The sequence below is a fragment of the Lissotriton vulgaris genome, chromosome 9 (assembly GCF_964263255.1).
Source record: "Lissotriton vulgaris chromosome 9, aLisVul1.2, whole genome shotgun sequence".
Classification (NCBI taxonomy): domain Eukaryota; kingdom Metazoa; phylum Chordata; class Amphibia; order Caudata; family Salamandridae; genus Lissotriton; species Lissotriton vulgaris.
Window position 1 is genome coordinate 97,352,586 of NC_141697.1, and position 26,048 is coordinate 97,378,633.

At 44.5% G+C, this 26,048-nt stretch overlaps 1 protein-coding gene across 10 annotated transcripts in view; it reads left to right on the forward strand.

Moving 5' to 3' along the window:
- The window catches only part of GPHN (gephyrin), a 2,075,463-nt gene that overhangs the window by 1,507,012 nt on the left and 542,403 nt on the right, over window positions 1–26,048 (forward strand). For all 10 annotated transcript variants that reach the window (XM_086937114.1, XM_086937115.1, XM_086937116.1 and 7 more), the window contains one exon: window positions 16,527–16,661. In XM_086937114.1, coding sequence (XP_086793240.1) covers window positions 16,527–16,661 — 135 coding nt within the window. The remainder of the gene's footprint in view (window positions 1–16,526; window positions 16,662–26,048) is intronic.

Genomic DNA, 26,048 nt, shown 5'->3' on the forward strand with positions numbered 1-26,048 from the left:
ATATTTGCAATACAATAATAGATTTGCAGGCTTCAGAATTATACGTATGGCTCTAGTACCATTGTAAAACACACAAAAGATAATGGGGGGAATTCCAAGCCATCATTTTTCCCCCACTGTGCCACTGTAGACAGAGGCTTGCATTATGCAGATCAGTAATGACCTTACGAGTCATGGGGACAGTCGATTCTGAGCTGCCCAGCGAGGGCCCCTCCAGAAGGAAACACAAGAAACCCCAAACCAGTTTCAGCCTAGTTATGCCTTGTCAGGAATTGTCAGTGTGGTATAGCTTGATTCCTGTGGCACAGTGACGAAGTATGGCAAACCTTTCGCCACTTAAGGTGTTGGATCAAACATAAAAAAGGTAATAAAACAAACACTTGCAAATCTAAACCACCGGCAATTGCTCTGGGTAAAGACTGCTCACATGAGAAGCGTGGTCAGTACTGATTTGCATAAGGTGGGCCTCTATTTGTTGAGGCACAGAGGGTGTAAAAAAGATGCATTGGAATGTTACCCCCTTTGATTGCTGGTGGTTAGATAATTTTCAAGCATTCCTCCCATCACCGTTTCGGTGCCATATATAGTAAATACGACTGTAACCATCTGTACGGAATATGTGAACAGAAAAGCATGTAGTTACAATTAAAAAAGCCACACCGGTTAAATGCAGTCATAAGACTCCAGTACCACTGTGAACCTTTAGGTGGCAGCATGGAAATTCTAGTAAAAGCTGTTGCAGTGACGCTCACACGCTTTAGACATTACCAAGCTTGTTAAATGGAGCTTTGAGGCTGCAATACCATTGTCAGCAACTAGCAGACATGGTTGAGCATTTTACTTGTCAAGAAATATATTTGTGAACGTCTAGTTTGTGAATGTTGTGAAACCTCAGATGATGTCATTTGTGATATCCTGTGCAGTATATTGGAGAGGGGCTTTGGCTGCATAGATGTACTTAACTAGGTAACACAATCCTTTTTGGTTTTGGGTCATAAGCATATAATAAAGTAATGATTGGGTAAACTCACCTGTCAGTGGTTTCTTCCACAGCAGATGAACTTTGGAAGTGATATATATATATATATATACATAATCCTCTGATGTATTGTTTTTCCATGTGGCAACCGTCTTTCTTATATTACTCTATGAACCTGTAAAGCGCTCTGATACCCTCACGGGTCAAGTTCGCGCTCTATAAAACATTAAATTAATAATAATAATAATAATATATATATATATATCACCAACCATGACCAGGGCCCTGTGGGGCCGAAGCGTGTAGGTGAAGCAAACCAGCTCTGATAAAATAAACTACACAGCAAAAGGATTACTGAGTGCGGCGTATTTTTGGTTGAAAGGAAATATATATATATATATATATATATATATATATATATCTATCTAAATATATATAGTGTGTGATTGAACATTCAATAGAGTAAACAAACACTCACTCGTTTAATCGGTCCGTAATGTCACTCGCATTGGGCCGGTTTTAGTAAACAATCCAGCAATCTGCATCTCGGCTTTCACCTTTCGCCCGACCGCCTAGTAGCAGGATGACCTACTGTCTACAATGTAGCATTAGCCAATCATGGCTCACATGACACTTATCGACCAGACATGAGCGGACACACACGTACTCACCCCGGACTTGTGTAACAGACATAAGATTGTATCTAAGAACAAAGTGGTTAACGTGTGATGTTAAGTGAGTATGTTAACACAGTCAGCACTCTTTTGTAAATAATGTTTTGCAATGAGAAACACAAAATTTATGATTTATATAATTTGAGTTAAACGCATTTTGGTGAAAACAAGTGAAAAAAGACTGCCATGAATTTCGAATGTGCAAGTCATGAACTTGTCTATGTCAATACATGGGGAGTGACCATGAAACCATAGCAACAGCCAGTGAAAACCAGTTTGTTGATTGAACCCATGGTAACATGTATACGTACATATACCCTTGTAATTAACAATGCAGATGTTAGTGAACAAGGCGGGAGCAAGCCGCCGAAACGCGTCTGAGCAGCAACTGATCATGTAATAAATCGCTTGGATTAAGATTCACGGAGTCAGCGCCTTCTTTGATTCGAAGTTTGGTGTGGTAAAGAATCCGAAGGGTTTAAGTCCTGTAAACCCAACGCTGACCCTCCTCGATTTGGCTGCACTGTGTTTATAAGGACATCCAAAGGTAGAACTTTTGAAAAAAGACACACAGTGCCCCCCGGAACCGGAATACAGAGAGGACCCGAGTAACCTGTGAAATCAACGTGGATCGGCTGCCCGGAGATCTACGATCGCTGGAAAGTAGTCGGAGATTTCCAGGTAAGACGACACCCGTTGAAAATAGCAGGGAGCGGGCTGAAGGTGTGATTCAAGGGAGAGGGAGTCCCGGTGTGGAGCGAAAATAACACACGGGCAGTGAATCTATACAAACGTTACATATTTGAAAGAATTATCAGTATGGCTGCGGAGTGGGAAAAGGAAAGAGAGGAGGAGGCGTTGGATGTGTTCACAGACACGGGCACAGGAAAAGGCAATAAGACCGGCACAAGCGCTCAAGTGCAAACAACGGAAAAAGATGAAACTAAAAAACTATTGAATGAATTGGAAAAACTGCATAAAAAAGAAGTGGCTAAATGGTATTTGATATTTGATATTTATGGAATTTTGTAAAGCGCGGCTATCGCTCCGGGAGGAGCATCTTGGCGCTAAGCAAGCAGAAGATAGTTGGAAACGAGGAAGTAAAGTAGATCATATAGCTGCTAGGACTGAAGTGTCAGATTGCTGGAACACCCAGGTTTTCAGAAGTTTCCTGAAGTGGGGTTCAGTTTCAGCTTGCCTGAGATTAACAGGGAGGCTGTTCCAGGCTCTGGCAGCCAGGAAGGAAAAGGTTTTTCCCCCCTTGGTTTTTAACTTAAATCTTGGAATTATAACAAGATTGGTCCCTGAGGATCTTAAACAGCGTAGTGGATTGTAATAGGTGAAACGCTTGGAGAAGTAGAGGGGACCTGTTTTCCTGGTTGCTTTGTATACAGTCAGTAAAAGTTTGAACAAGATTCTTTTGTGGAGTGGTAGCCAATGGAGGACATTGAGGGCTGCTGAGGCAGAGGATCTTCTGGGAAGTTTAAGCACAAGTCTGGCAGCGGCGTGTTGGATGCTTTGAAGTTTTCTAAGAGTAGACTTCTTCAATCCTGCCATCAATCCATTACAATAATCAAGTCGGGAGAGAATTAAAGCAACCACGACTGATTTTCTGGCTGTAATGGGGAGGAAGTCGAAGAATTTCTTCAATGATCTGATGAGACTAAAACAGCATCCAGCAGTGATGCGGACATGATCATCAAATGAAAGGGATGTATCAAATTGAATGCCAAGGTTGCGTGCCGAGGATACAGCGCTCGGAGGGGCTTCTGAATTTTTAGGCCACCAATCTTTTGGGCAGAAGGATACGTCTTTTCCTAGAGGTATTATTTCGGTCTTTGCGCTGTTGCATCTGAGATGATTTTTATTTAGCCATAAAAAGACCTCTGAGAGGCAGTTCTGGAATCTATGTTCAGCATCAGGACATTTCCTATCAATAGTGACGACCAATTGAGTGTCGTCAGCGTACGATGTGGCGAGGATTCCATGGGATTCGATCACTGCAAGGAGGGGGGCCATGTAGATATTAAAAAAAAGGGGACTGAGTATGGACCCCTGGGGAACTCCTGATGTGATGGATCTCTCGCTGGATTTAAAGGGGCCTAGTGCTATCGTTTGCGATCTGTTAGATAAAAACGAAACTAACCATGCCAGCGCAGTGTCTGCCACGCCAATCTCCCGCATTCTGTTGATAAGAATGGCGTGTGAGATGGTGTCGAATGCGGCTGTTAGGTCGAGCAGGATGAGTACCACCTGTCTCCCCTCATCCTGCAAGAACTTAATAGAGTCTGATAATTCTATCAAGGCAGTCTCTGTGGAATGGCCAGAGCGGAAGCCTGACTGTTGTGGGTGCAGGACCTGGTTGTTTTCTACATGAGTTTTTAACACCTCGTACACTAATTGTTCAGCAATTTTACCTAAGGCAGGTAATAGCGAGATCGGGCGCATATTAGTGAGATCAGTGGGGGACTTGTTCTGCTTCTTCATTAAGGGTTTTACAATGGCCTTTTTCCAGTCGTCAGGTACAATGCCTGAAGTGAAAGATTCATTAATGATGGCATTGATTATGGGGTTTACAGCTTCAATAAAATGATGAAGGATACTAGGGGGGCATGAGTCTGTAGGAGCTCCGGATTTACAGGCAAGAATTGCCTTCCGGGTTTGTTGAAGCGAAATTTGTGGAAAATTGGCCAGAGTGGAAAAATTTGTGCCAGCTTCATGGGTAGTAAAAGTGGGTTGGGGAAAATCCTTCTGAATCTTGATGATTTTATCTGTGAAAAAATCAGCAATTTGATTGCATAAAGTTTGGGATGGGGGAATTTCGGGTACTAGGGCTTTAGGATGGGTAAAGGACTTAACAATGGAAAAGATGGTTTGCTGTTTTTGTTGGGCATCCTCTATGGCTTTAGTGAAATATTCTTTTTTAGCAGCTTTGATGTTGGAGAGATATAATTTCCTCTGCTGTATGTAAAGTAGTCTAGAGGCTTCATCATAAGTTTTTCTCCATTTCCTTTCTTGAATTCTGCAAAGGAGATGGTCTTCCGTGAGAGACTGGGTGTACCAAGGAGCATTGGGCTTTCTTTGGCGGCGGTCTGGATGATGGGCGTTTGGACCCAAATTGTCGGAGACAATTTGGTCAATCCAGATATGAAAGGTGGGAAGTGAAATCCCTCACCAGATATCTTGATGTGGGGAGAATACCACGGGGACTAAGAATCTTAGTGGCACCAACATACGAGGACCCCGACCCTGAAATGCTACAAATGTGGGCCGATAACAGAGCAAAATCATCGGAAAACATGTTGAAAATTCTCATCCAATTTGCAGCAAGTGATAGGGCCAAAATGATTACCCGCATTGAAGAAATACTAAAAGAACTGGACACAAAACCAAACAAAGACGAAATCGCAGAGAGAATGAAAGAAATAAAAACAAGGCTAGAAAAACATGAAACCGACATTAAGGAAAGAAAAGCGATAAAATTCCAGAGGGATCGCAACGATTATATAAACGGAAGAAGCTATACGTTTGCGAGGAAATTTGATCAAATAAGACGGAAACCATTGGCACCAATAGATAGAGGACAAACCGCGAAGGTGGAGCAAAGTGAGAACGAAATTAGCTCTGAATATGAAACCGACAACGAAAGCAACCAGAGTGCTGATACAACTGGCCCAGCACCAACCCCAGCCCAAGAATTGGCTTTTTTACGAATACGGCGCCTCAGGACACTACGTCCAAGGAACCCGCCAAATCAAGACGGGAGTGGAAGAAGCCAATCAAACCAAAAACAACAACAAAAAGCAGGAGGAGAAAGAACAGGAGATGGGGGACAGCAAGGGCAAAAACAAAACAAAACACAATACAGACGAAACAGACACCGATGATGGATAAAACAAAAGACAACACAGTTATTAATTTATCTAACATGGAGCTGTCACCTCAGGAACTGGAAATTCTATCGCTGGGGCTAACGTACTGCAGCAATACAAACTTTGACTATGCCCAAACGCGAATTGATCTGTTCCTCTATGTCCGCAAATTAAAACTCCAAAAATACTGAAGGACTGGGCTATTCTAAGGCCCAGCGGTGCCAGGGAACAACACCTGAAACCTTCGTGGGTTACCTGTTCCGGCGTACAAATTACAGAGACACGGGACACTTCCTTCGGCGTCAAAGATCAGCGTTTATTTACTGCAGGCATACAGAAGTCACAAGAAGTACACTACGTGTAGGTTCTGGGAGACTGCTTCGAATTGCAACAGTGGATCGCTCCTTTTATACATATTTTAGTCATAGCACAACATGGCGAACAAAAGGTTACAACTCAGTTCCCACAGTAAACTTCAAAAGGGTTGCTTTCATGTATTCAGGAGCCCGGAACATAATTACAGTAACATCGCCGGTTCCCAACTGTAAAAGTACGTTATCCCATCATTAAGTACATTCCATTCTGGCTGTAAATGAGTTAAGAAAAGAGACAAAAACAGGTGCAAGGAAGACAAAGATAGACAACAGATTGAAAAAGAGTGTAGGGGGCAATATCGGAAAACACGATTGCAGGATCAAAGGATTCGTGCCTAATGCATGCACGACTAAAACAATAGACCGGCACGGCAAGATGAGCCTCGGCCGAAGCCATCTGCCTTTGCAGTGTCATCCCCCTCGTCATAAAGACATCCTCAAATCAACACGTGTCTTCCGCAAGAGTTTGGGAATCCCAGGGTCACGAAGCGGACAGTGTCCGTTCGCTGGCTACTTGAGGGCAAGAGACAAAATGGATGCCATATCTAAAATGGAACCCGTGGGTTCAGATGGAGAAACCCACGAATAAGACGAACGGTTCAAGGCAGCGTAGCGAAAACGCGTACACCCACTAAACTTGTCATTTGTGGTTCATATATACCAAACTCGTCCATATTCGAACGAGTCGGAAACACCATTATGATTGTCACGGAACCTCAATACTTTGCCAATTCAAGCCAACGTACACTTGAAACGCCAAGAACTAATGACCTAAGCCAAATGCTAAGTGTAGCACACATGGAAACATTACAAACTATGATTGATCTGGAACAGCATAATGAAACTGAGAATATCACCTCGAGTGGGGCAGCTATGGGCTCTGATATAGACATTTATCAAACAATCAAAACTGGATTCAAACCGAAATCAGTGTTTATGCCAGCGATGCCTAAAGATGGGTTAGACCTATTCTCTGAATGTGTGACAAAAGACCTCAAGGAACTTTCCACCCTAAGCACCACAAAACAATACTCTCAAAACCAAGACCACCCACATAAATATAATGACCTGATGGCTAGAATCAAAGCAAGATCAGACATCGTTGTCAGATGGTCTGACAAAGGGGGCAACATAGTCCTATGGCCGTTAGAAATGTACAATCGAGAGCCGCTTAGTCAACTACAAGACCAAGAATGTTACACAAGAATCAGCCCCTCACACATTGTTGGTATACAGGAGAAATACCACAATGAACTGTACAAATGGAGAGGGAAAGGACTGCTGAGCAAAAAAGAGTTCGAATTTTTGAAAAATGACTATCCTGTCACTGCCCAACTTTATCTTATTTCCAAGATACATAAAAATGACAAAATACCACCTGGGAGACCAATAATATCTGCGATAGGGAGCTTATTTGAGAACACGAGTGTCTTCATAGACCACTTCCTGGAACCAGAAGTGAAAAAACTTCCTGCCTACATAAAGGACACAGGTGATTTTTTGACCAAAATATACGATGTTGAGTGGAAGGAGAACTATCTATTCATGACATTGGATGTTAAGGCACTCTACACCAGCATCAGGCACAAGGACGGTCTAAATGCCATAAAACATTATCTGGGGAAAAGACCGATAAATCTATTTGAACATACAAACATGCTGCTGGAAATGACGGAGTGGTGTCTTACGAACAATACATTCATCTTCGATAGACTACACTACAAACAGGTCTAAGGACCGGCCATGGGAACTTGCTTCTCCCCCAGCTATGCGAATCTGCATATGGGCTGGTGGGAGGAGCAGGTACTATGGGCACTGCACTCAGAGACCATGGCAAATAATGTGATTGTTTACAAGAGATTCATTGATGACATCTTTATTTTGTGGGAGGGCAATGTGGACAGTGCGGAAAAATGTGCACATGAATCGAATGAAAATACACTTAACCTAAAATTCACATGCAACACCAGCACAGAAACAATACAATTCCTAGATTTAGAATTGTTTATCCAACATAATAAGATACAAACACGCACTTACCAAAAGCCCACAGCAGGAAACACGATATTACACGCTCATAGTTTCCACCCCACACCTCTTAAACAATCGATCCCTTACGCAGAATGCCTGAGGATGACTCGCAACTGCAGTACCGCTGAGGGACTCACAGAAGCTAAACAAAACCTCTTCACGAGACTCAAAAAGAGGGGGTACACAGACAGGACATGTAGAAATGCAGAAGCCAAATGTAGCACAAAAACTCGACAGGAACTACTGTTCCCGGTGGTGACAGGAGCAAACAGTGACAAACAAGAAAGACAACCCCCGAGGCTAATTACTGGGTTCAACCGATACCACACGAACCTCCGCAAGATCTTAAGGAGGCATTGGCCCCTGGTCCGTAATGACCCAACCATAGGCCATTCAGTGGGCAAAACACCCCTAGTGTCATTTAGGAAAGCCAAATCAATGCGCAGCCAATTAGTCTGCAATGCCCCTGCCATAAAGAAGCCAAACAATTGGCTACAATCCCACAAAGGTTTTAAAAAATGCAGCAAATACAAAGCCTGCAACCATGGTATCAATACCACCAATGTCGAGTTACCATTCAGACGATTTCCCTATACAATCAGGGAACATTTCTCATGCAAAACTGAATTTGCTGTGTACGTGCTAACATGTGTGTGTGGTAAAAGGTACGTAGGGTCCACTATCCACCCTGCACATGTGAGAATCTTGCAGCACTTGCGGGCAATCGCCAACAATGACCAAGCGTACCCAGTAGCGAGGCACATCCATGAGACACATACAGGTAATGCTGAGGGCCTAACGTACTTCGTCATAGACAGCATCCCCAGAAATGTCAGAGGTGGTAACCGTAAACTTGCTTTACGCCGCCTGGAGTCGAGATACATCATTCTCTTGAACTCCAAGATCCCGTTCGGTTTGAATGCGGATGAAGCCCTTAGTGTCCACTTATAACCCAGCCAGTCCCTCCCGTTTCTCTTTCCGAAGTACCATATAAACATCTGCTGTTCACGTACTATTCACGTCAATTTCACCTCACATGTAAATTGGGTTTGCGCACACACAATAGTGTTAAATCACTCACCTCACCTCACGTCACTATCACAATCACTCACCTTGCATCACCACGAGGATATCCAATACAAGTCCCAATGAGTAGCTCCACTAGGAGCCCGGTAAACTCATGTATATAACATGGTACCTTTTGTATTAGGTTATAATACCTAGATCTCAGTAGGTAACACACAATAACTAGCGATATGCAGCATTAACTATTGAGTGGTCCGCGGCTGTGGCAATTAACATGTCAAATACTCATGCACTGTGAACCATAGCAGGCACTGGCCTCCAGTGTGTGATTGAACATTCAATAGAGTAAACAAACACTCACTTGTTTGATCGGTCCGTAATGTCACGCGCATTGGGCCGGTTTTAGTAAACAATCCAGCAATCTGCATCTCGGCTTTCACCTTTCGCCCGACCGCATAGTAGCAGGATGACCTACTGTCTACAATGTAGCATTAGCCAATCATGGCTCACATGACACTCATCGACCAGACATGAGCGGACACACACGTACTCACCCGGGACTTGTGTAACAGACATAAGATTGTATATAAGAACAAAGTGGTTAACGTGTGATGTTAAGTGAGTATGTTAACACAGTCAGCATTCTTTTGTAAATAATGTTTTGCAATGAGAAACACAAAATGTATGATTTATATAATTTGAGTTAAACGCATTTTGGTGAAAACAAGTGAAAAAAGACTGCCATGAATTTCGAATGTGCAAGTCATGAACTTGTCTATGTCAATACATGGGGAGTGACCATGAAACCATAGCAACAGCCAGTGAAAACCAGTTTGTTGATTGAACCCATGGTAACATGTATACGTATATATACCCTTGTAATTAACAATGCAGATGTTAGTGAACAAGGCGGGAGCAAGCCGCCGAAACGCGTCTGAGCAGCAACTGATCATGTAATAAATCGCTTGGATTAAGATTCACTGAGTCAGCGCCTTCTTTGATTCGAAGTTTGGTGTGGTAAAGAATATATATATATATATCTTTGCAAGAACACATAGGACCTTCATCCAGGATAAGGCTTCATCTTACAAAATTAAGTGTGTTCCCTCTGTTCGTGCTTGCTCTAATCACTATAATAATATTTTTAGATTTGTTTAAGTATTTGATACAACTTGGGCCTAGCTCATAGACTCACTGGTGTAGAGGGCTTCCCAAAGAACATTTTACTGGAGATCGAGCAGTCGTTCATCACATTAGGTGTGTTAAAACAATTCAGTGCATGTAATGTTTCTTGAGACCAGAGCACAGAAACCCTTATGTCTTGGGAAGCTGAAGCACGTACATGGAGTATCAGTAGGCTGCATATTGCACAGCAGGATCTATCAGAGTTGTATTATACATGTCTACAATTTAGGCTAGGGAGATCAATTGATTTGCTCACACTTACAACATACTTGGTCATTGGCAAAGCCAGAGTTAGCACCCGAGTCTGGATTCCAAGATGAACCATGTAGTCACTAGACAAAATCGCCTCAAAGATGTCAGTCCCTTTCAATGGTGTAACGCAAAATTATGTGGCCCACCTGCTGAATGTAAAGAGGGGTCCTTGAGTCTCCCATATGTCATAGAAATTCAGAGACCTTGGCCTGAATGGGGGCACCCTGAAGTGATAAGGGGGCTCCTGAAGGGGTTAGGGCCCCCTCTGCACGGCAGGGGCTTGTGCTCCCCCCTGGTCCCTGAGTGCCTAGCCGGTTAAAGCTGAACAAATTCAGGTAGTTAGAAAAGGAAAATAGCATTGAAATATTAAGGTAGAGAAGCACCATTGACACAGTATAATTGCATTATCATGATAACCTAAAGAAACTGAACAAAAGAAGGCAAAGTAATGTTGTTCAACAAGAAGGAGCATGAATGGCCTCGCTAATCAATCAATCATAGCATTTTTAAAGCGCACTACCTACCCGTGGGGGTCTCAAGGTGCTTAGGGGGGAGGGGGGAGGGGGAAAGGGAGGGGGAGGAGGAGGAGTGCTGCTACTGTTTTAAAGAGCCAGGTCTTGAGGAGTCTTCTGAAGGTCAGTAGGTCTTGTGTCTGCCGTAGGCGGGTGAGGAGTGTGTTCCATGTCTTGGCGGCGAGGTGGGAGAATGATCTGCCGCCGGCGGTCACTCTACGGATGCGGGGGACAGAGGCGCGTGCGCAGTGTGTGGAGTGAAGCTGACGGGTGGGGGTGTAGAAGCTGAGTCGTCTGTTGAGGTACGCTGGTCCGGTGTTGTGGAGTGCCTTGTGTGCGTGGGTGAGGAGCTTGAAAGTTATCCTCTTGTTGACGGGGAGCCAGTATTGGTCTGTCAGGTGGGGTGTGATGTGGCTGCGGCGAGGGGTGTCAAGGATCTGGCGTGCAGAGGCGTTCTGGATGCGTTGGAGCCATTTCAGGAGTTTGGCCGAGGCTCCTGCGTAGAGGACATTTCCGTAGTCCAGTCTGCTGCTGACGAGGGCCTGGGTGACTGGCCTTCTCATTTCGGTGGGGATCCACTTGTAGATCCTGCAAAGCATGCGGAGGATGTTGAAGCAGGAGGAAGAGACGGTGTTGACCTGCTTCGTCATGGAGAGGGTGGAGTCGAGGATGACCCCTAGGTTGCATGCGTGGTTGGTAGGCGTTGAGGCTTTTCCCAGTGCAGTCGGCCACCAGGAATCGTCCCAGGCCGAGGGGGTGGATCCGAGGATGAGGACCTCAGTCTTGTCAGAGTTCAGCTTCATTTGGCTGTTCCTCATCCAATCGGCGACGGCCTTCATTCCTTCGTGTAGGTTGGTTTTGGCGCCTCTACAGGAGCCTTACGAGGCGATCCAGCATGTAAGGTCCAAAGGCGGGAATGTTTCCCTTTCCAATTTTGTGCTTTGGTGGGTTTCACATGGAGCCACTTCCTGGATTTCTAAAGTGGATGCCTCTTCACCATGTTGGTTGGACCATGTCACACGTGTGAACACTGGTACTCATAGTGCCCCAGCAATGACTGATATGCAGCTCTCTATTTTAGGTTTATCATACATCTTTGAACTGATTTCGTGTGGCTCTCAGGACCAGCCAATGAGACTCAAAGCCAGCAAGCTTTGAGGCTGGAATTGTCTCTCCACAACATACTGCATCATGTGTCTCCTCATTCTATCAAATGGCTTATCTTGCACTTGCTTCCAATTAGGCATCTAAAGCAGATCAGCCTGACTGTATACTCTCTGCCCTTGTATATTCATCATAGGGGTGCCTTGTAGCCCTATAGTGGAGAGCAAAGGAGAGATGGAGAGGTACCAATCTGATGACATGCCCAAAATCAGGCATCTGGATAGTGTAAGGAAAAACAATAAATCATGTTCAGTAAATCTTGCCATGCAAAAGCAATCACTGCGTTTGGCAGATTTTCATTTTTCAGTTTATTGGTGTCACCTGGGGCAATGCAGGTTCAGTCAAATGCTTTTGCAGTGATTGTGTTAGTTGACATGATTCTGCAATGCTTCTGCTGTCAAAGGGTTTGATTCAAAAAGGTAACCTACACTTTGAAGTAAGTTTACACTTGTGAGTAAGTTTACTACTCTTTGGTATTTACAGACTGCACTTTTGCAGTAACTTACACTTTTGTAGCAAGTTCAGCACTACACTTGACCAACCACTGGTACTGCAACACCTTTCCATAGAAAATAATGGAGGTAGACACTTGCTGCAAAAGTGCAAGGTACTACAAAAGTACATTTTATGAATAACACTTTGTCTTACATTTTGTAGCACTACTAAACGTACTACAAAGAGCAGTTTTTGAATCAGGCCCATAGTGTTTAAACAATGCCTGTGATCATGACTTCCCTGCTGTTTTCGCAAAAAAATAGACAGCTGCCATTGGAGTGATCGTATAGTTGCCAATAAAATGATTGTACAACTACTATAAAATGTATTGCTCTGGGTCTAGATTTGCCCATGCGTATAAACCACTAGGCATCCAGATACTCACACATTCATACTAATAAACATATAGCAACCCATCCATACAGACCACCTGACACAGCTATCCATGCAGACTGACCTAGAGACATTCATTCAGACAGCCAAACCTTTATGTATACATTTATAAGGATTGAACAGACATGCAGTCACTTAAGCACACAAGTAAACATACCTGCAGGAACTCATTTACATAGACCAAAACTCAGAAACTCATTCCCACAGACTACTCATGAAGGCCGATCTAACATGTACTCAGCCAGACAGGAAACTAGCAGATATATAGAGAACGGATTCACCATGGCCAGCAGGTGGTGTTACAGATCTGACTCCATGTCGACCTAATATTTAGCCCTTCCCTGTAAGGAAATCACGTTTGAGCTGGTGAAAGTAGTGAATTGTCAAAATTCATTGAATTTTTGGCACTCCTTGGAGAAATCACTTCTACTGGTTGATTGAAAGTGTCAATCTCTGTGTCCACAGCGCCTGCATGCCCTTTCCATTCATGATCTCTTTGTTCTAATCCTATATAAAATAGCACTATAATTGAGTAGTTGCGTAGATGTAGGGTAATATGGTATTTAACCTGTATGGAGTAATGCTCGTTAAATGTGTTAACAATTACAAATATCATGTTCTGCACTAAAAATCCGTGCATGGCCGGAAACAAGAGCTGCTTAGTAAAGAATTACAGACTGACCTGTGGGACACCGATTACAAGAAAGCTGCCTCACTTTGCTAAATTGGACCTACACCTGTGCTTACGTCAAGTACTTTGTTTCTGTTTAGTGAACCCCGTAAACCATGTACCATCTATCACAGTAGTGCTAGTACGTCTTGCATACTGTTTTATGTTTTGGTGTGATTACATTACTTCTGTCTTCTTAACAATGAAAAAAAAGCTCTGGGCAGGACATTTGCTTATTGTGCCTATAGTTTGATTGCTTGAGCTCTCAGCCTTCACCCATCCCCTCTCTACCTCGCTGATATAGCTTGGTCTGCGCGCCCTCTCTACCCTGAGTGTCCAGTTTAGTAGTGATAAACTTGGCCCAGCTTGTAGTGCCATAGTAGATTGGAGCCCTGAATACGGTGGTTTAGGCCCAGTAACCCCTCTTTGCCTAGTAGACCCTCTGAACAGGTTCTAACATTAGCTAAGTCAGCACTCTAATTCCGAGGATGAAATGCACACAACTTGTTAAATCTTGTGCCTACCTTAATTTTATCTTGTGTTAATGAGATTTCTTTTTATTAGTGCTAAATCTAACAGTAGGAGGAAGGCAATGCTAAACTCCATTGCTAAACCCCACCAACAGTTTTATAGTCGCCTTTTATCTATATGATGGCTGTGATTAAGCCATGTAATCATTATTATATAGTAAAATCAAAAGTGATAGAAGCAGTGTTATCACTTTAAAATCTAGCTTTGTGTTTGGGTTAAGTAATGGGTATTCCTGCATGTGAGGGTCTTGTGGCTAGCTCACGGCAGATGGCCGATCGGCCTCTTGGTATCATAAGGGTTTGAGAAGAGGAGAGTGAAGAAGTGGAGCAAATTTCATGTTTGTAGCTTAAAATCAATTTTCCTCTATTTTCCTCTACTTTCCTGGGAAAAAAATTCAAATCCTATGTCAATCTATGATTGATTCCAACTGCCTCTCTGACATTTTCAGATGGGCATTTTATCGACAGAGTTTAGAAGCTTTGCTCATATCCTTGACTACATTTGTCAGCGCTTGTGGGCTTTCATTGTTATACCATCCACTCATTACTGCCTGCCGTCACTCAGGAAGCAAAACTTTAAAACTGCTCTTTAATGTATTTATTGATTTTCAAGCAAAACAGTCAAGATGACACCAACATAATAAAAAAAAGCACATTATAGAAATATATCCTGCGGATGCGCTGAGGAGTAAAAAACACCACCAGAAGTTAACGTGGGGAAAAATATTGGAAATTAACATGGTAAATGCACATAGTAAAACAAAAAGAAGAAAACGGAGCCTAGTGGACAGAGAGGGAAAATGTTATATTGGGATAGGAAGGGGTTAATGAGTGGGGGAGGGAGAGCTTAATTCAGTCTGTAGAATCGTGTTAAAGGGTAAGCAAAACTTAAAAGAAAATGACAAATATTGATGAAACAATATTTAAAGATAAGAAGAAATGTGAAGAGAGTAAAGAGCAGAAGAATTTTATATTTTCATATATAAAGTACTATGTAAGGCTCAGAGTACAGATACATTATAGGACTATTGAGAACTCCAGACAGTAAAGCGTTTACTTTATGTTTAAGGCTCCCGGATTTATGGTATTTATTTTTTTGACATTTCCCTCTATTTATCCATATTTAATTGTTGCTAATTTTATCTGCATTTATGCAATTTATTTTGGGTTTTATGGAAATATGAAGCTGAAATTAGTATATTTTCACATTTATTTAACCAGTAAATATGCACTCATGGTTGAATGCCTACAAGGTTTCAATGCTGTAAACACCCGCAGAAGACAAATTAATGCACTTATATGAAATTGTGATTTTCAGTATCAACCTTGTGCATATCTACTGCTATTAAAGCCTCTTTACTAATGTTCATTTCTTTTTTAACCCCCTTATCTATCAATCCACACAGCTATTGGCCTGGCAGACAGTATTTAGAATTACTCCAAAAAACAACCCAATTTCCGTTTCTTTGTTGTTGTTTTTTGCTTTTTTTAATTTTTTCCCAATTTCCGTTTTTATCCACATTTAAAAATACTTACAATCAAGAAAATAAATGTTTTCTGTCTGTATTTATCTTTAAAAATCAGTCAAAGAACCCGAAGACCGGGAGACTTATTTATGTTAAAGTAACAACAATGTATAATGCATGACATTATTAAAACCGTTAACCACCCAATACAAAAAGAAAGACTGCGCAGCATTGCCATCTAAAAGCTAGCAGTGACATCTTGTTTTCCCCCAGACCAGAGATCCCGGTACTGCGGACCACCGCGTCTGTGCTGCGGTCTGAACCGTAGTCCAGGTCCCGGGGAGGAAACTGCAGGGAGGCAGCAGGGGAGAACCAATGGGGTGGCTTTCGGAAGGGGGGAGGAGCCTGGCCCACATGCACAAACACTGCTGCCGTACCTTGTCACCCCGCAGCATCACTGAGAGGAGAAGCAAATGAAGATTGTAATTAATAATGTATATATTGACGGCACAATTATTGTTGCTGATGCTCGCATGCAGGGTTGTTGGGGTCACAGCTATTGAGAGTAATAAACACGTTCTGTATGCACCCAGCCCCCACCCCGCGCGCGCTTCTGATCATGGGAGTAAAATCTAGCCAGGAGAGAGGAGGGGGGTAAATCAACTTTACACTCTTGAGCGATAGCGTGCGGCTGAATAATTGCCCTGCAGCCCAAAGGCTCTCCGAGCGGCTGATGCTGTTCCCAGCGATGCCTTTCAGAGCAGCCGTCATCGCCGAGCCCAGAAAGCCAATCATGACCAAGGTGGGCTAGGTGGGGGAGCACACACAGATGCATAGACGCGCGCCCTCCCAGCGTCCCCCCGCTCGCCCTGTTAATGGTGGTCATCGTGTTTTCTGTTGCAGATCCCGGACTCCATCATTTCCCGCGGCGTGCAGGTGCTGCCACGAGACACCGCCTCCCTCAGCACCACCCCGTCGGAGTCTCCGCGCGCACAGGCCACCTCGCGCCTCTCCACCGCTTCCTGCCCGACGCCAAAAGTGAGTAGCCTCTTCCTTCCTGTTTCCGCGGCGCGTGGCGTTTAATCAGGCAGTGACGGATAGGAGCTGTAGAAGGGTGCCTCTCACGTGCGCCGAGGCCGCCCTTTCATAATTACTGTTACACATGATGAATGGACGTGAGATCACTCAGTTCAGTCCCACACATCGCTGCGCATATTAGCTTCCTTGGACCAGTGGTAGGAGACCACTGATCTCTTGTAAAGATTGCTGCTCCTACACGTTGTCCTCATTGCAGCCCATTAGCCGCTCTCAGGGAGGTTTATTGCTTTGGCGCGAGCCTGTCCTGTATCATCCATTGAGGTGTCAATCAGCGAGGAGAGAACATTCAGCCCTTTGAGCTTGCCTTGCAGAAAGAAGCACGCAAGGTCACAGAGAAGGACACAGACTCAGGAGTAAAACCTTCTGTGTTATGGGATTCACGGAGGGGTGTGAATGAGTCCTCTCTGAAATCTCAATCTGCCATTCCGGATTAGAATACACTTAAAATAAAACAAGCATTTGCAATGCAATAGGTCTCGCATTAGGAAAGTTTGAGCTATTGTTATTGTAAATGTCAAATTTTGTATTTGTGTTGGTTTTGAAAATAGCTAAATTAATAGCTTTGTCATTTACAATGCCAATAGTTTAAACTTTCGCAAATGTGACACCTATAGCGTTTGTAATGCAATATGTGTTGTATTTACGTGACTTAGATGTATTGATATTACAAATAACAATGGCTTTTATTAATGAATACTTAAATAAAAGTTATTGTAATTTATAATGGAAATAGCTTAAACTTTTGTAAATAACTTTTGTGAAGATTATGTTCAGTGTATTTTATTGTGACGAAAATACAAGAACAGAAGTGAAATATTAACATCTTTTTGGGACATTTGTAATAAAGCTTGAAACATTGAGAGAACATATTTGAACCAGTTGTTGTTGAATGGTTGCACAGATTGATGCTGTGGTGGCGCTGAGTGATGTTGTAGTGGCGACGAGTGATGCTCTTGCGTTCAGTGATGCTGTGGTAGCGCATAGTGATGTTGTGGTGGTTATGAGTGATGCTGTGGTGATGCAATATATAGAGGGAGGGCGATAGATAGATAAGCAGATAGAGGGAGGGCGATAGATAGATAGGGAGGTAGAGTGAGGGCGATTGATGGATAGATAGAGGGCGATAGAGTGAGGGCGATAGATACAGTGAGGGCGATAGATAGAGTGAGGGCGATAGATAGAGTGAGGGCGATAGATAGAGTGAGGGCGATAGATAGAGTGAGGGCGATAGATAGAGTGAGAGCGATAGATAGAGTGAGGGCGATAGAGTGAGGGCGATAGAGTGAGGGCGATAGAGTGAGGGCGATAGAGTGAGGGCGATAGAGTGAGGGCGATAGAGTGAGGGCGATAGAGTGAGGGCGATAGAGTGAGGGCGATAGAGTGAGGGCGATAGAGTGAGGGCGATAGAGTGAGGGCGATAGAGTGAGGGCGATAGATAGAGTGAAGGCGATAGATAGAGTGAGGGCGATAGATAGAGTGAGGGCGATAGAGTGAGGGCGATAGATAGAGTGAGGGCGATAGATAGAGTGAGGGCGATAGATAGATAGAGTGAGGGCGATAGATAGATAGAGTGAGGGCGATAGATAGAGTGAGGGCGATAGATAGAGGGCAATAGAGCGAGAACGATAGAAAGAGTGAGAACAATAGAAAGAGAGAGAACGATAGAAAGAGTGAGGACGATAGAAAGAGTGAGGACGATAGAAAGAGTGAGGACGATAGAGTGAGGGCGATAGAAAGAGTGAGGGCGATAGATAGAAAGAATGAGGGCGATAGAAAGAATGAGGGCGATAGAAAGAATGAGGGCGATAGAGTGAGTGCGATAGAGTGAGGGTGATAGAAAGAGTGAGGGCGATAGATAGAAAGAATTAGGGCGATAGATAGAAAGAATGAGGGCGATAGATAGAAAGAATGAGGGCGATAGAAAGAATGAGGACGATAGAGTGAGGGCGATAGATAGATAGAGTGAGGGCGATAGATAGATAGATAGAGTGAGGGCGATAGATAGATTGAGGGCGATAGATAGATTGAGGGCGATAGATAGATTGAGGGCGATAGATAGATTGAGGGCGATAGAGCGAGAACGATAGAAAGAGTGAGGACGATAGAAAGAGTGAGGACGATAGAAAGAGTGAGGACGATAGAAAGAGTGAGGACGATAGAAAGAGTGAGGACGATAGAAAGAGTGAGGACGATAGAAAGAGTGAGGGCGATAGAAAGAGTGAGGGCGATAGAAAGAGTGAGGGCGATAGATAGAAAGAATGAGGGCGATAGATAGAAAGAATGAGGGCGATAGAAAGAATGAGGACGATAGAGTGAGTGCGATAGATAGATAGAGTGAGTGCGATAGATAGAGTGAGTGCGATAGATAGATAGAGTGAGTGCGATAGATAGAGTGAGGGCGATAGATAGAGTGAGTGCGATAGATAGATAGAGTGAGTGCGATAGATAGATAGAGTGAGATAGAGTGAGTGCGATAGATAGAGTGAGGGCGATAGATAGAGTGAGGGCGATAGAGTGAGAGAGGGGTGGAGAGAGAGGGGTGTAGAGAGAGAGGGGTGTAGAGAGAGGTGGTGTAGAGAAGGGGGGTGTAGAGAGAGGGGGTGTAGAGAAGGGGATGTAGAGAAGGGGATGTAGAGAAGGGGTGTAGAGAGGGGTGTAAAGGGAGGGGTGTAGAGAGGGAGGGGTGTAGAGAGAGATGGGTGTAGAGAGGGGGGTAGAGAGGTGGGAGAGAAAGGGGGTGTAGAGAGAGGGGGTGTAGAGAGAGGGGTGTAGAGCGAGAGGGGCATAGAGAGAGTGAGGTGTAGAGAGAGGGGGTAGAGAGAGAGGGGTATAGAGAGGGGTGTAGAGAGAGGGGATGTGTTTTATTGGTGGTGGTGTGGTGGAGATTGACAAAAAATCAATTTCTTATGAGAATCTTTTTTTTGTATGTAGAGTGTGGATGGTAAGTTGTATTATTTTATTTATGTATGTGGAACGAAGGAAAAGATAAACGTATTTTCTTAAGAGTGCGTATGGTGGTGTTATTGTAGTTCGTGGCCTACATGCCAAAATTATCAGTACGGAATTGCTGTCTAATGTCAAATTAGAACACGGGGCGACAGCCAGACTGGGTGGCTGGGATAAAGGAGGATGGGGGAGAGCTGAGAGGAGAAGGGGAGTGGAGATGGGGTTTGAGAGCAGTGCCAGAGAACTAAAGCGTTCAGTCTCAGGAAGAGATCGAGGCGCTCTGTGGACAAGTTGGAGGGTGCTCGAAGGGGGAAGGGGCTGAGATTGCAGATAGAGAGCCTGCTGAAACCGAAAACCCACACTGTCAGAACACCAAACACCAGTTTCGTCTGGGAGATGAAATTCTCTCTCCAACACTTGAAAACATGTTTCATAACTCGGCTGCCAGCTAACGGATAGAACGGAGCAGTGATAGCGCTTCCCACGATAAGTCCAGGACACAAGTTCTTTAAAAAAAAATTAAAAAAATTATGCCAGGCATTAGTGTTGTTACATTATGCCGGGATTTAGTGCATTTGAGTTCTCATTGTAGGCTTAAACATATTTTTTTGTAACAAATGTGATCATTATGGACCAGTTAAACCTGACAGTCTTTCTAAAATTACAAGAACAAGCCTTGCTTTGTTAACAAAAGAGGCTTCCTTCATTTGTGTTATGTTCGATCATCCCATGGTTTTAGTTGCGGCATCAAAGCGCCCCACACTGAAGTGTAAAGGAGAGGGGGGCATGAACAGGAAGAGGATGACATGTGGCTCGGGTCTGATGCAATTATGCGAGGCAGCCTGGTTGGGGAGTGCAGGGGGGGGGGGGGGGGGAAGCCTGTGGTAGGGAAGCCTGTGGGAGGGTGATGCCTTTGATGTGAGACCAGGGGGGATTAGAGATGCGAGTCACGGCCTGCCCGTGAAAAGTTAAGTGAATAATTAGGGGAGGAGAACTGACAGAGGCCGGCCGAGCACGTGCTGGGGAAGCCTGTGGGAGGGAGGCTGATGCCTTTCATGTGGGGAAATGTGCGTGCTTGTGGTCACATGATTCATGTTAACTGTTGGAAATCTGCTTTTTGGGAGCCTTGGGTTTAAGTCTTGGTTTGGCGGCATTAGACTCGCATATTCATTCCTTGCGGAATGGAAAAGGCGAGACCTAAAAAGCTCACGATTGAACATAGATTCATTTTTAAAGTGGCTGCCCGATATTCGAAAGCAATGATTTGAAACATAGAAAGGTTTAATGCCAACCTTTGGGACTGTCCTGCAGAGTTCTTTCTTGGCTGGATTCGGACAGAAGATGACATTTCAGTGTGATTGGTGTTGGGCCGAATGATTGGTTGAAAGCAGCTCTGGATTGGCTTTAAGGCCGTGTGAAGCCAAAGTTTCATAAAGAATTCAGACACTGACTCAGCTGTGGCACTGGCATATCGATTCATTTTAGTATTTTATTAACGGAGTTTCAGTATGGTGACAAAATCGCATCATTGACAAAATCATGTGCCTAGTCCTTTTTTTCAAAAACCTTCCCATCTTTTAACTTTTAGTCAGTGTTTATTTAATACAAAATGGTGTTATTTTCATGGAGCACAAAACCCAGTTAACTCGGATGCAGTGGTTTGTAAAAGGAGGGCAGGAACCCCAGGTGCATGAAGGACAAATGTTAACCCCACCCATTGGGGAGAAAAAAAGTACTTTTCATTTCTTTAATTATTGCACAATGTGCCTAGATTACCCACTGAAATAGTTCCTACTGATGCTGAGCTGTTTTTTATTCTGAAAATCAAAATTGTCCACGCCTAAAATAGTCCTAGAATAATTGTTTTCTGTTGACGATCAAATTACCACTTATTGGACAGCATGAATGTTTTGTGCACTACAGATCTACATATTTCAGTCAAAACAATCTGAATGTAATCACATAATAAAGTTATAGTTCCCAAATTTAGTAGAAGACTCATGAAAGAGATTGAAAAGAATGGGAATAGAAACTGAAACTCGCCAATTTAATTTACTGACAATTCCAGGTAGTACTGCTGCTGGGATTGCTGTGATGGGCATTGAAGGGCTTATTGATCATGGCTGAGGTCTGCGAGGGAGCTGTCAGTAAGGTCTAATTGTGTTGAAGCTGGTTATCCCTGCCACTGACGATATCACACCTGAGTAGAGCTGTCGTCCTCTCCATTTCCGTTCAATAGCCATTGTGGCTGAGTCAGCAATCCCGGAGAGCAATGTGTGAAAGTGTATTGTGATTTTGCTGGTGTTTTGATAATGTGAAAAAAGGCTACAATGTTGAAACTTCAGCTGCCTGATTATAACAGAAAATAACTTTCTTCATCACGAACTCTCGTACTTGATAAAATACTTCCTTTCTCTCTTCTCCTGACAGTACACCTGATTGGTTCAGATGGCTGTATTTTAGGTGCGTGTTAGGTTCTTGGTGTGTGCCCCAGCACCCCCATCTGGGTATGCCCACTCACCACATGTTAAGGAATTAAAAGGGTGGGAGATGCTTACACCTAGTTCTTTATAATTTCTATGATTATACCTAGCATAGATCTAGAAGAGGGAGAGAAAATCAAAAGTAGAGAGTAGAGTCATCAAAAAATTACAGACCGTGCAAAATGCTGCTGCTCGCGTACTATCAAAAAAAACCAAATTTGCACCTATCTCAGATACTTTGAAAAATTACCACTGGTTATCCATCCATAACAGGGTAAAATTCAAAGTTTTATGCATAGTGTATAAAACACTACAGGATCAAGGACCTTCTTTTCTTAAACACCAACTGATTCCCTACAATCCATCGAGAACCCTCCGATCCACTTCGCTTAACCAACTAGTGGTTCAACGTAGTCGAACAGTTTCATGGGGTGACCGCCGCTTCTCAATCGCGGCTCCTAGACTCTGGAACATCCTCCCGAATCACCTGAAGGTCTGTCCCTCTCTTATTCAGTTCAGAAAAAAACTGAAAACGTGGTTATTTAATCAGTAATCCACATCCCTGTACTGCCGAGATTACAATGCATCTTAGCGCCGAGACGCCCAAGGGTAATTGTACGCGCTTTATAAATATCACAAATATCACAAATAAAAAATGCAGTTAAGAATAAAGGTAATTTTTGCATGTGAGTACAATTAAATAGACAAGTTGCTTTATGGATTCGTCCAATATTGTTTCTTTGTTCAGGAAACCACAGCCACCATGTGTTTCAACCCCATTGCGGAGATCAGACCTTGAGGCTTTTTCAAGGCCTATTGTTAAGTCTGTGGTCGTTTTTAATTAAATGAATAAGAATGTTCTCGTAATTCATTCTGGTGAATGTTCTCGTAATTCATTTCAAGATCTGTGCTAGATATGATCATGAAAATTACAAATAACTAGATGTAAGCATCCCCCACACCTTGGCAACATTGCAATGTGTGCTTCCAGATTTGTTAGTGTTTGGTGTTTGATGGTGAGCAAAATATCCAGCAGGCGAATACTTGCACCAAATGTTTTGCACTTTCCAGCTCTCTGTGAAGTACTGTTTGCCAAATAGAGAGGATACATGAGTTGGAAAGTAATTTGGATGTGGGGATAATTGTACAGTTGGTTGAAATCCTTTACAAATAAGTAATGATGACACAAACTATAAAATACCTCAAAGGAGTGGACATCTCACCATTGGTGATCATACTTTTAACACTTAATGATAAAATGTAAATCACGACTACAGTCATCTTGTGATTTGTTTGGGGGGAATTGAGGTTTTACAGTGGATGCACCTTTAAAGTTATAGAAGATATTGGAGTTGTCCTCATTAGGAGATGTTTTTTAAAGCATTTAGTTTGTGAATAAGTAAGTGAGAGATTCACAATCAAGCGCAATGTACTGTGGAGAGATCCTTCAAACTTGTATAAGTGAAATACATTGTAGCATGATCATACTGGGGAATACGTCAGACTTCATGCTCAGCTGCTGTGTTTGCTTTCTTTTCTTCAATATTTCCAAAGTATGTTCCGTATTCTCTCTCTAATGGAAGTTGCATGCGGATCTGATAGAAGTGTTCTAGATGGGTAATAATTTGTACACTTCTTTTTGAGTATAGTCAGTGCTGTGCACATTCAGACATATATCCAGTGTGTGGCCGTAACTAGTTGTGCTGCAGCGTTCTCTGCGGGCAGAAGACCTAGTTTTAAAGATTGCCCTTCAAAGTACATAAACCTCCTGAAAAGCAGAGACTAGAGATCTGCTTTCAGAAGAAAAAGACTCCTAGAGGCCTCCGCATTATTTGCCAAGCGCGCCATTCATGACGCGCTCCCTTAGGACCCGGCTCCCCGGGCCCCGCCTCCGGTCTCTCTTGGTTGGGCGGCCGGCTCGCTAAATGGCCTATTTAGGGGCAAATCCCTGTGGCCTCGGTCTCTGTTCCTGGTGCCACTCCGGTCGCCCAGACCTCGCGCCGACGCTCCTGACCCCCCAGACGGTTTCCCGGCCTTTGTGTTGACTGCGAGCTCCGCGTCTCCCGTTGGATTGTCGAGGGAGCACGGAGCTTGGAGGCGGGGGTTCCGAGCGCGTCGGCGGGCCTTCACTGGTGGTTGCGGTGCGGCGGGGAAACAGCAGAAACGAGTGCAGCGGCAGCGGTGCTATGCCCACTGAGTCAGGTAAGGAGTCGGGTGCCTGGGGGCCCTGTGGACAGCCGTGGTTGCTGTCGGGTTGTGTTTAACGTGTGGTGTTCTTCCTTGCGGTTGCTGCGGCTGTGTGCGGGCTCCGGAGGCGCGGGCTCCTGCCGGGCAACGTGGGCGGAGCTCCTGGGGGGCACTGGGTGCAGGGTTCAAGCGTGCGACCTAATAGTGCAAGTAGGAGCGGGCAGCCAGCGGTTTAAGGCAGCGCGAGTGTGAAGCAGCGGTCGCTAGGCAACATTCCAGAGTCAGGCGGCAGGCGCGTCTTCTTTTTCTTGGCACTAATCGAGAAAAGGGAAGTTAGGACGGCTGGCGCTTCCACCTCCAGGGTTCAACATAAAGTTTATCACAAATTGAGAGAATGGCGCCTAAGAAGGGAGGGCACAAGAGAAAAGAAAAGGACCCCGAATTGGCGAAAATTATGAAACGTCTCCTAGCGAAGCCCCATAAGGAAGGGGACGAGAGCAGCGCAGAGAGTGATTCCTCGCAGGAGGAGCAGCCTACCATAGTAGGGCGCCCTCGCAGGGAGGGGTGCCACCTAGGGCTGCCTTCCCTCCTTTAGTTAAAAAGCCCAAACCACAGCGGAAGTGCAAAGGGGGGCCTAAGCACAAAAGGAGCAAGACCAGCCAGGACACAGGGGATACGGACGTGGGATCAGTAGGTCCCGTCCCCCATCCACTTGAGGTTGAGGTAATAGTGGCCCCTCCACCCATTCCAATGGTACCTAAGGCAGGGGTACAAGGCGCAGACTCCCTTGCAGGGGCAGCGATTCCAAGTGAGGTGCCCGCGTTAGGGGATCCAGTGGGGTCGGTGCTGACAGAAATTAGGGAAGCCCTGAAGGCTTTAGCGCCAGTGAGTGGGGTGACCTCAGTACCTGACCCACCGGCTCCTCCCCCACCGCAACCGGTGGTCGCAGCAGGAGGGGCGCAGGACCCGATGAGTGGCCTGCTGGCATCAGTGGTCTCCCTGGTGAGGCAGTTAGCTTCTCCTGGAGCAGATAGTAATAAGCCAAACACTTCAGTGGCGGCCCCTAGGGTCCCCGCGCAGGTGGCAGATCAGGGCGTGCTGACAGACATACAGAAGCAGTTGGCGCTCTTGGTGGACACGCGCAAGGCAAATCTCAGCGGGGTAGCAGGAGCAGCATTAGCAACTGTGCCCATAGGAGGTAAGACGGGAGAAGCTGCGTCCCAAGGGCTTGGAAGTTGGGGTGGCAACGGGGGGAACGCAGGGGAATGTGTTGTCCCAGCCAGGTATGTTAGCGACCCACGTAGCCATGGAGGTACGGGTAAAGATTTGGAAGGGAGCATATGTTGATATATTTGCACTCATCAGACCCAAGCGCAGGGACGTCGAGTACAAGGAGAGGGAAGGCAAGGAGAGCTCCTTCAGGGATAGGAGGCCGAGAGTTGAGGAGAATTTGACTAATTGGCTTCTTGGTTTTCATGTGTTCTCAACAGTGGTGTTGCAAAAAAGACCTGAGTTGGCAATTCCTTTAATTTTTTATACAAACAAGATTGTGAAGGCACATTCAACGCATGGGGGGGCTGCTTGGCTTGATTATGACGGGTTTTCTTCTTTTGCCCACCGGAAATCCCTAACATTGGTTGGGATCAGGTGGAAGTGATTGCTTGGTTGGAGAGCGTGAATAGCAGGGAACATTCCACTAAACAGCTCTTTC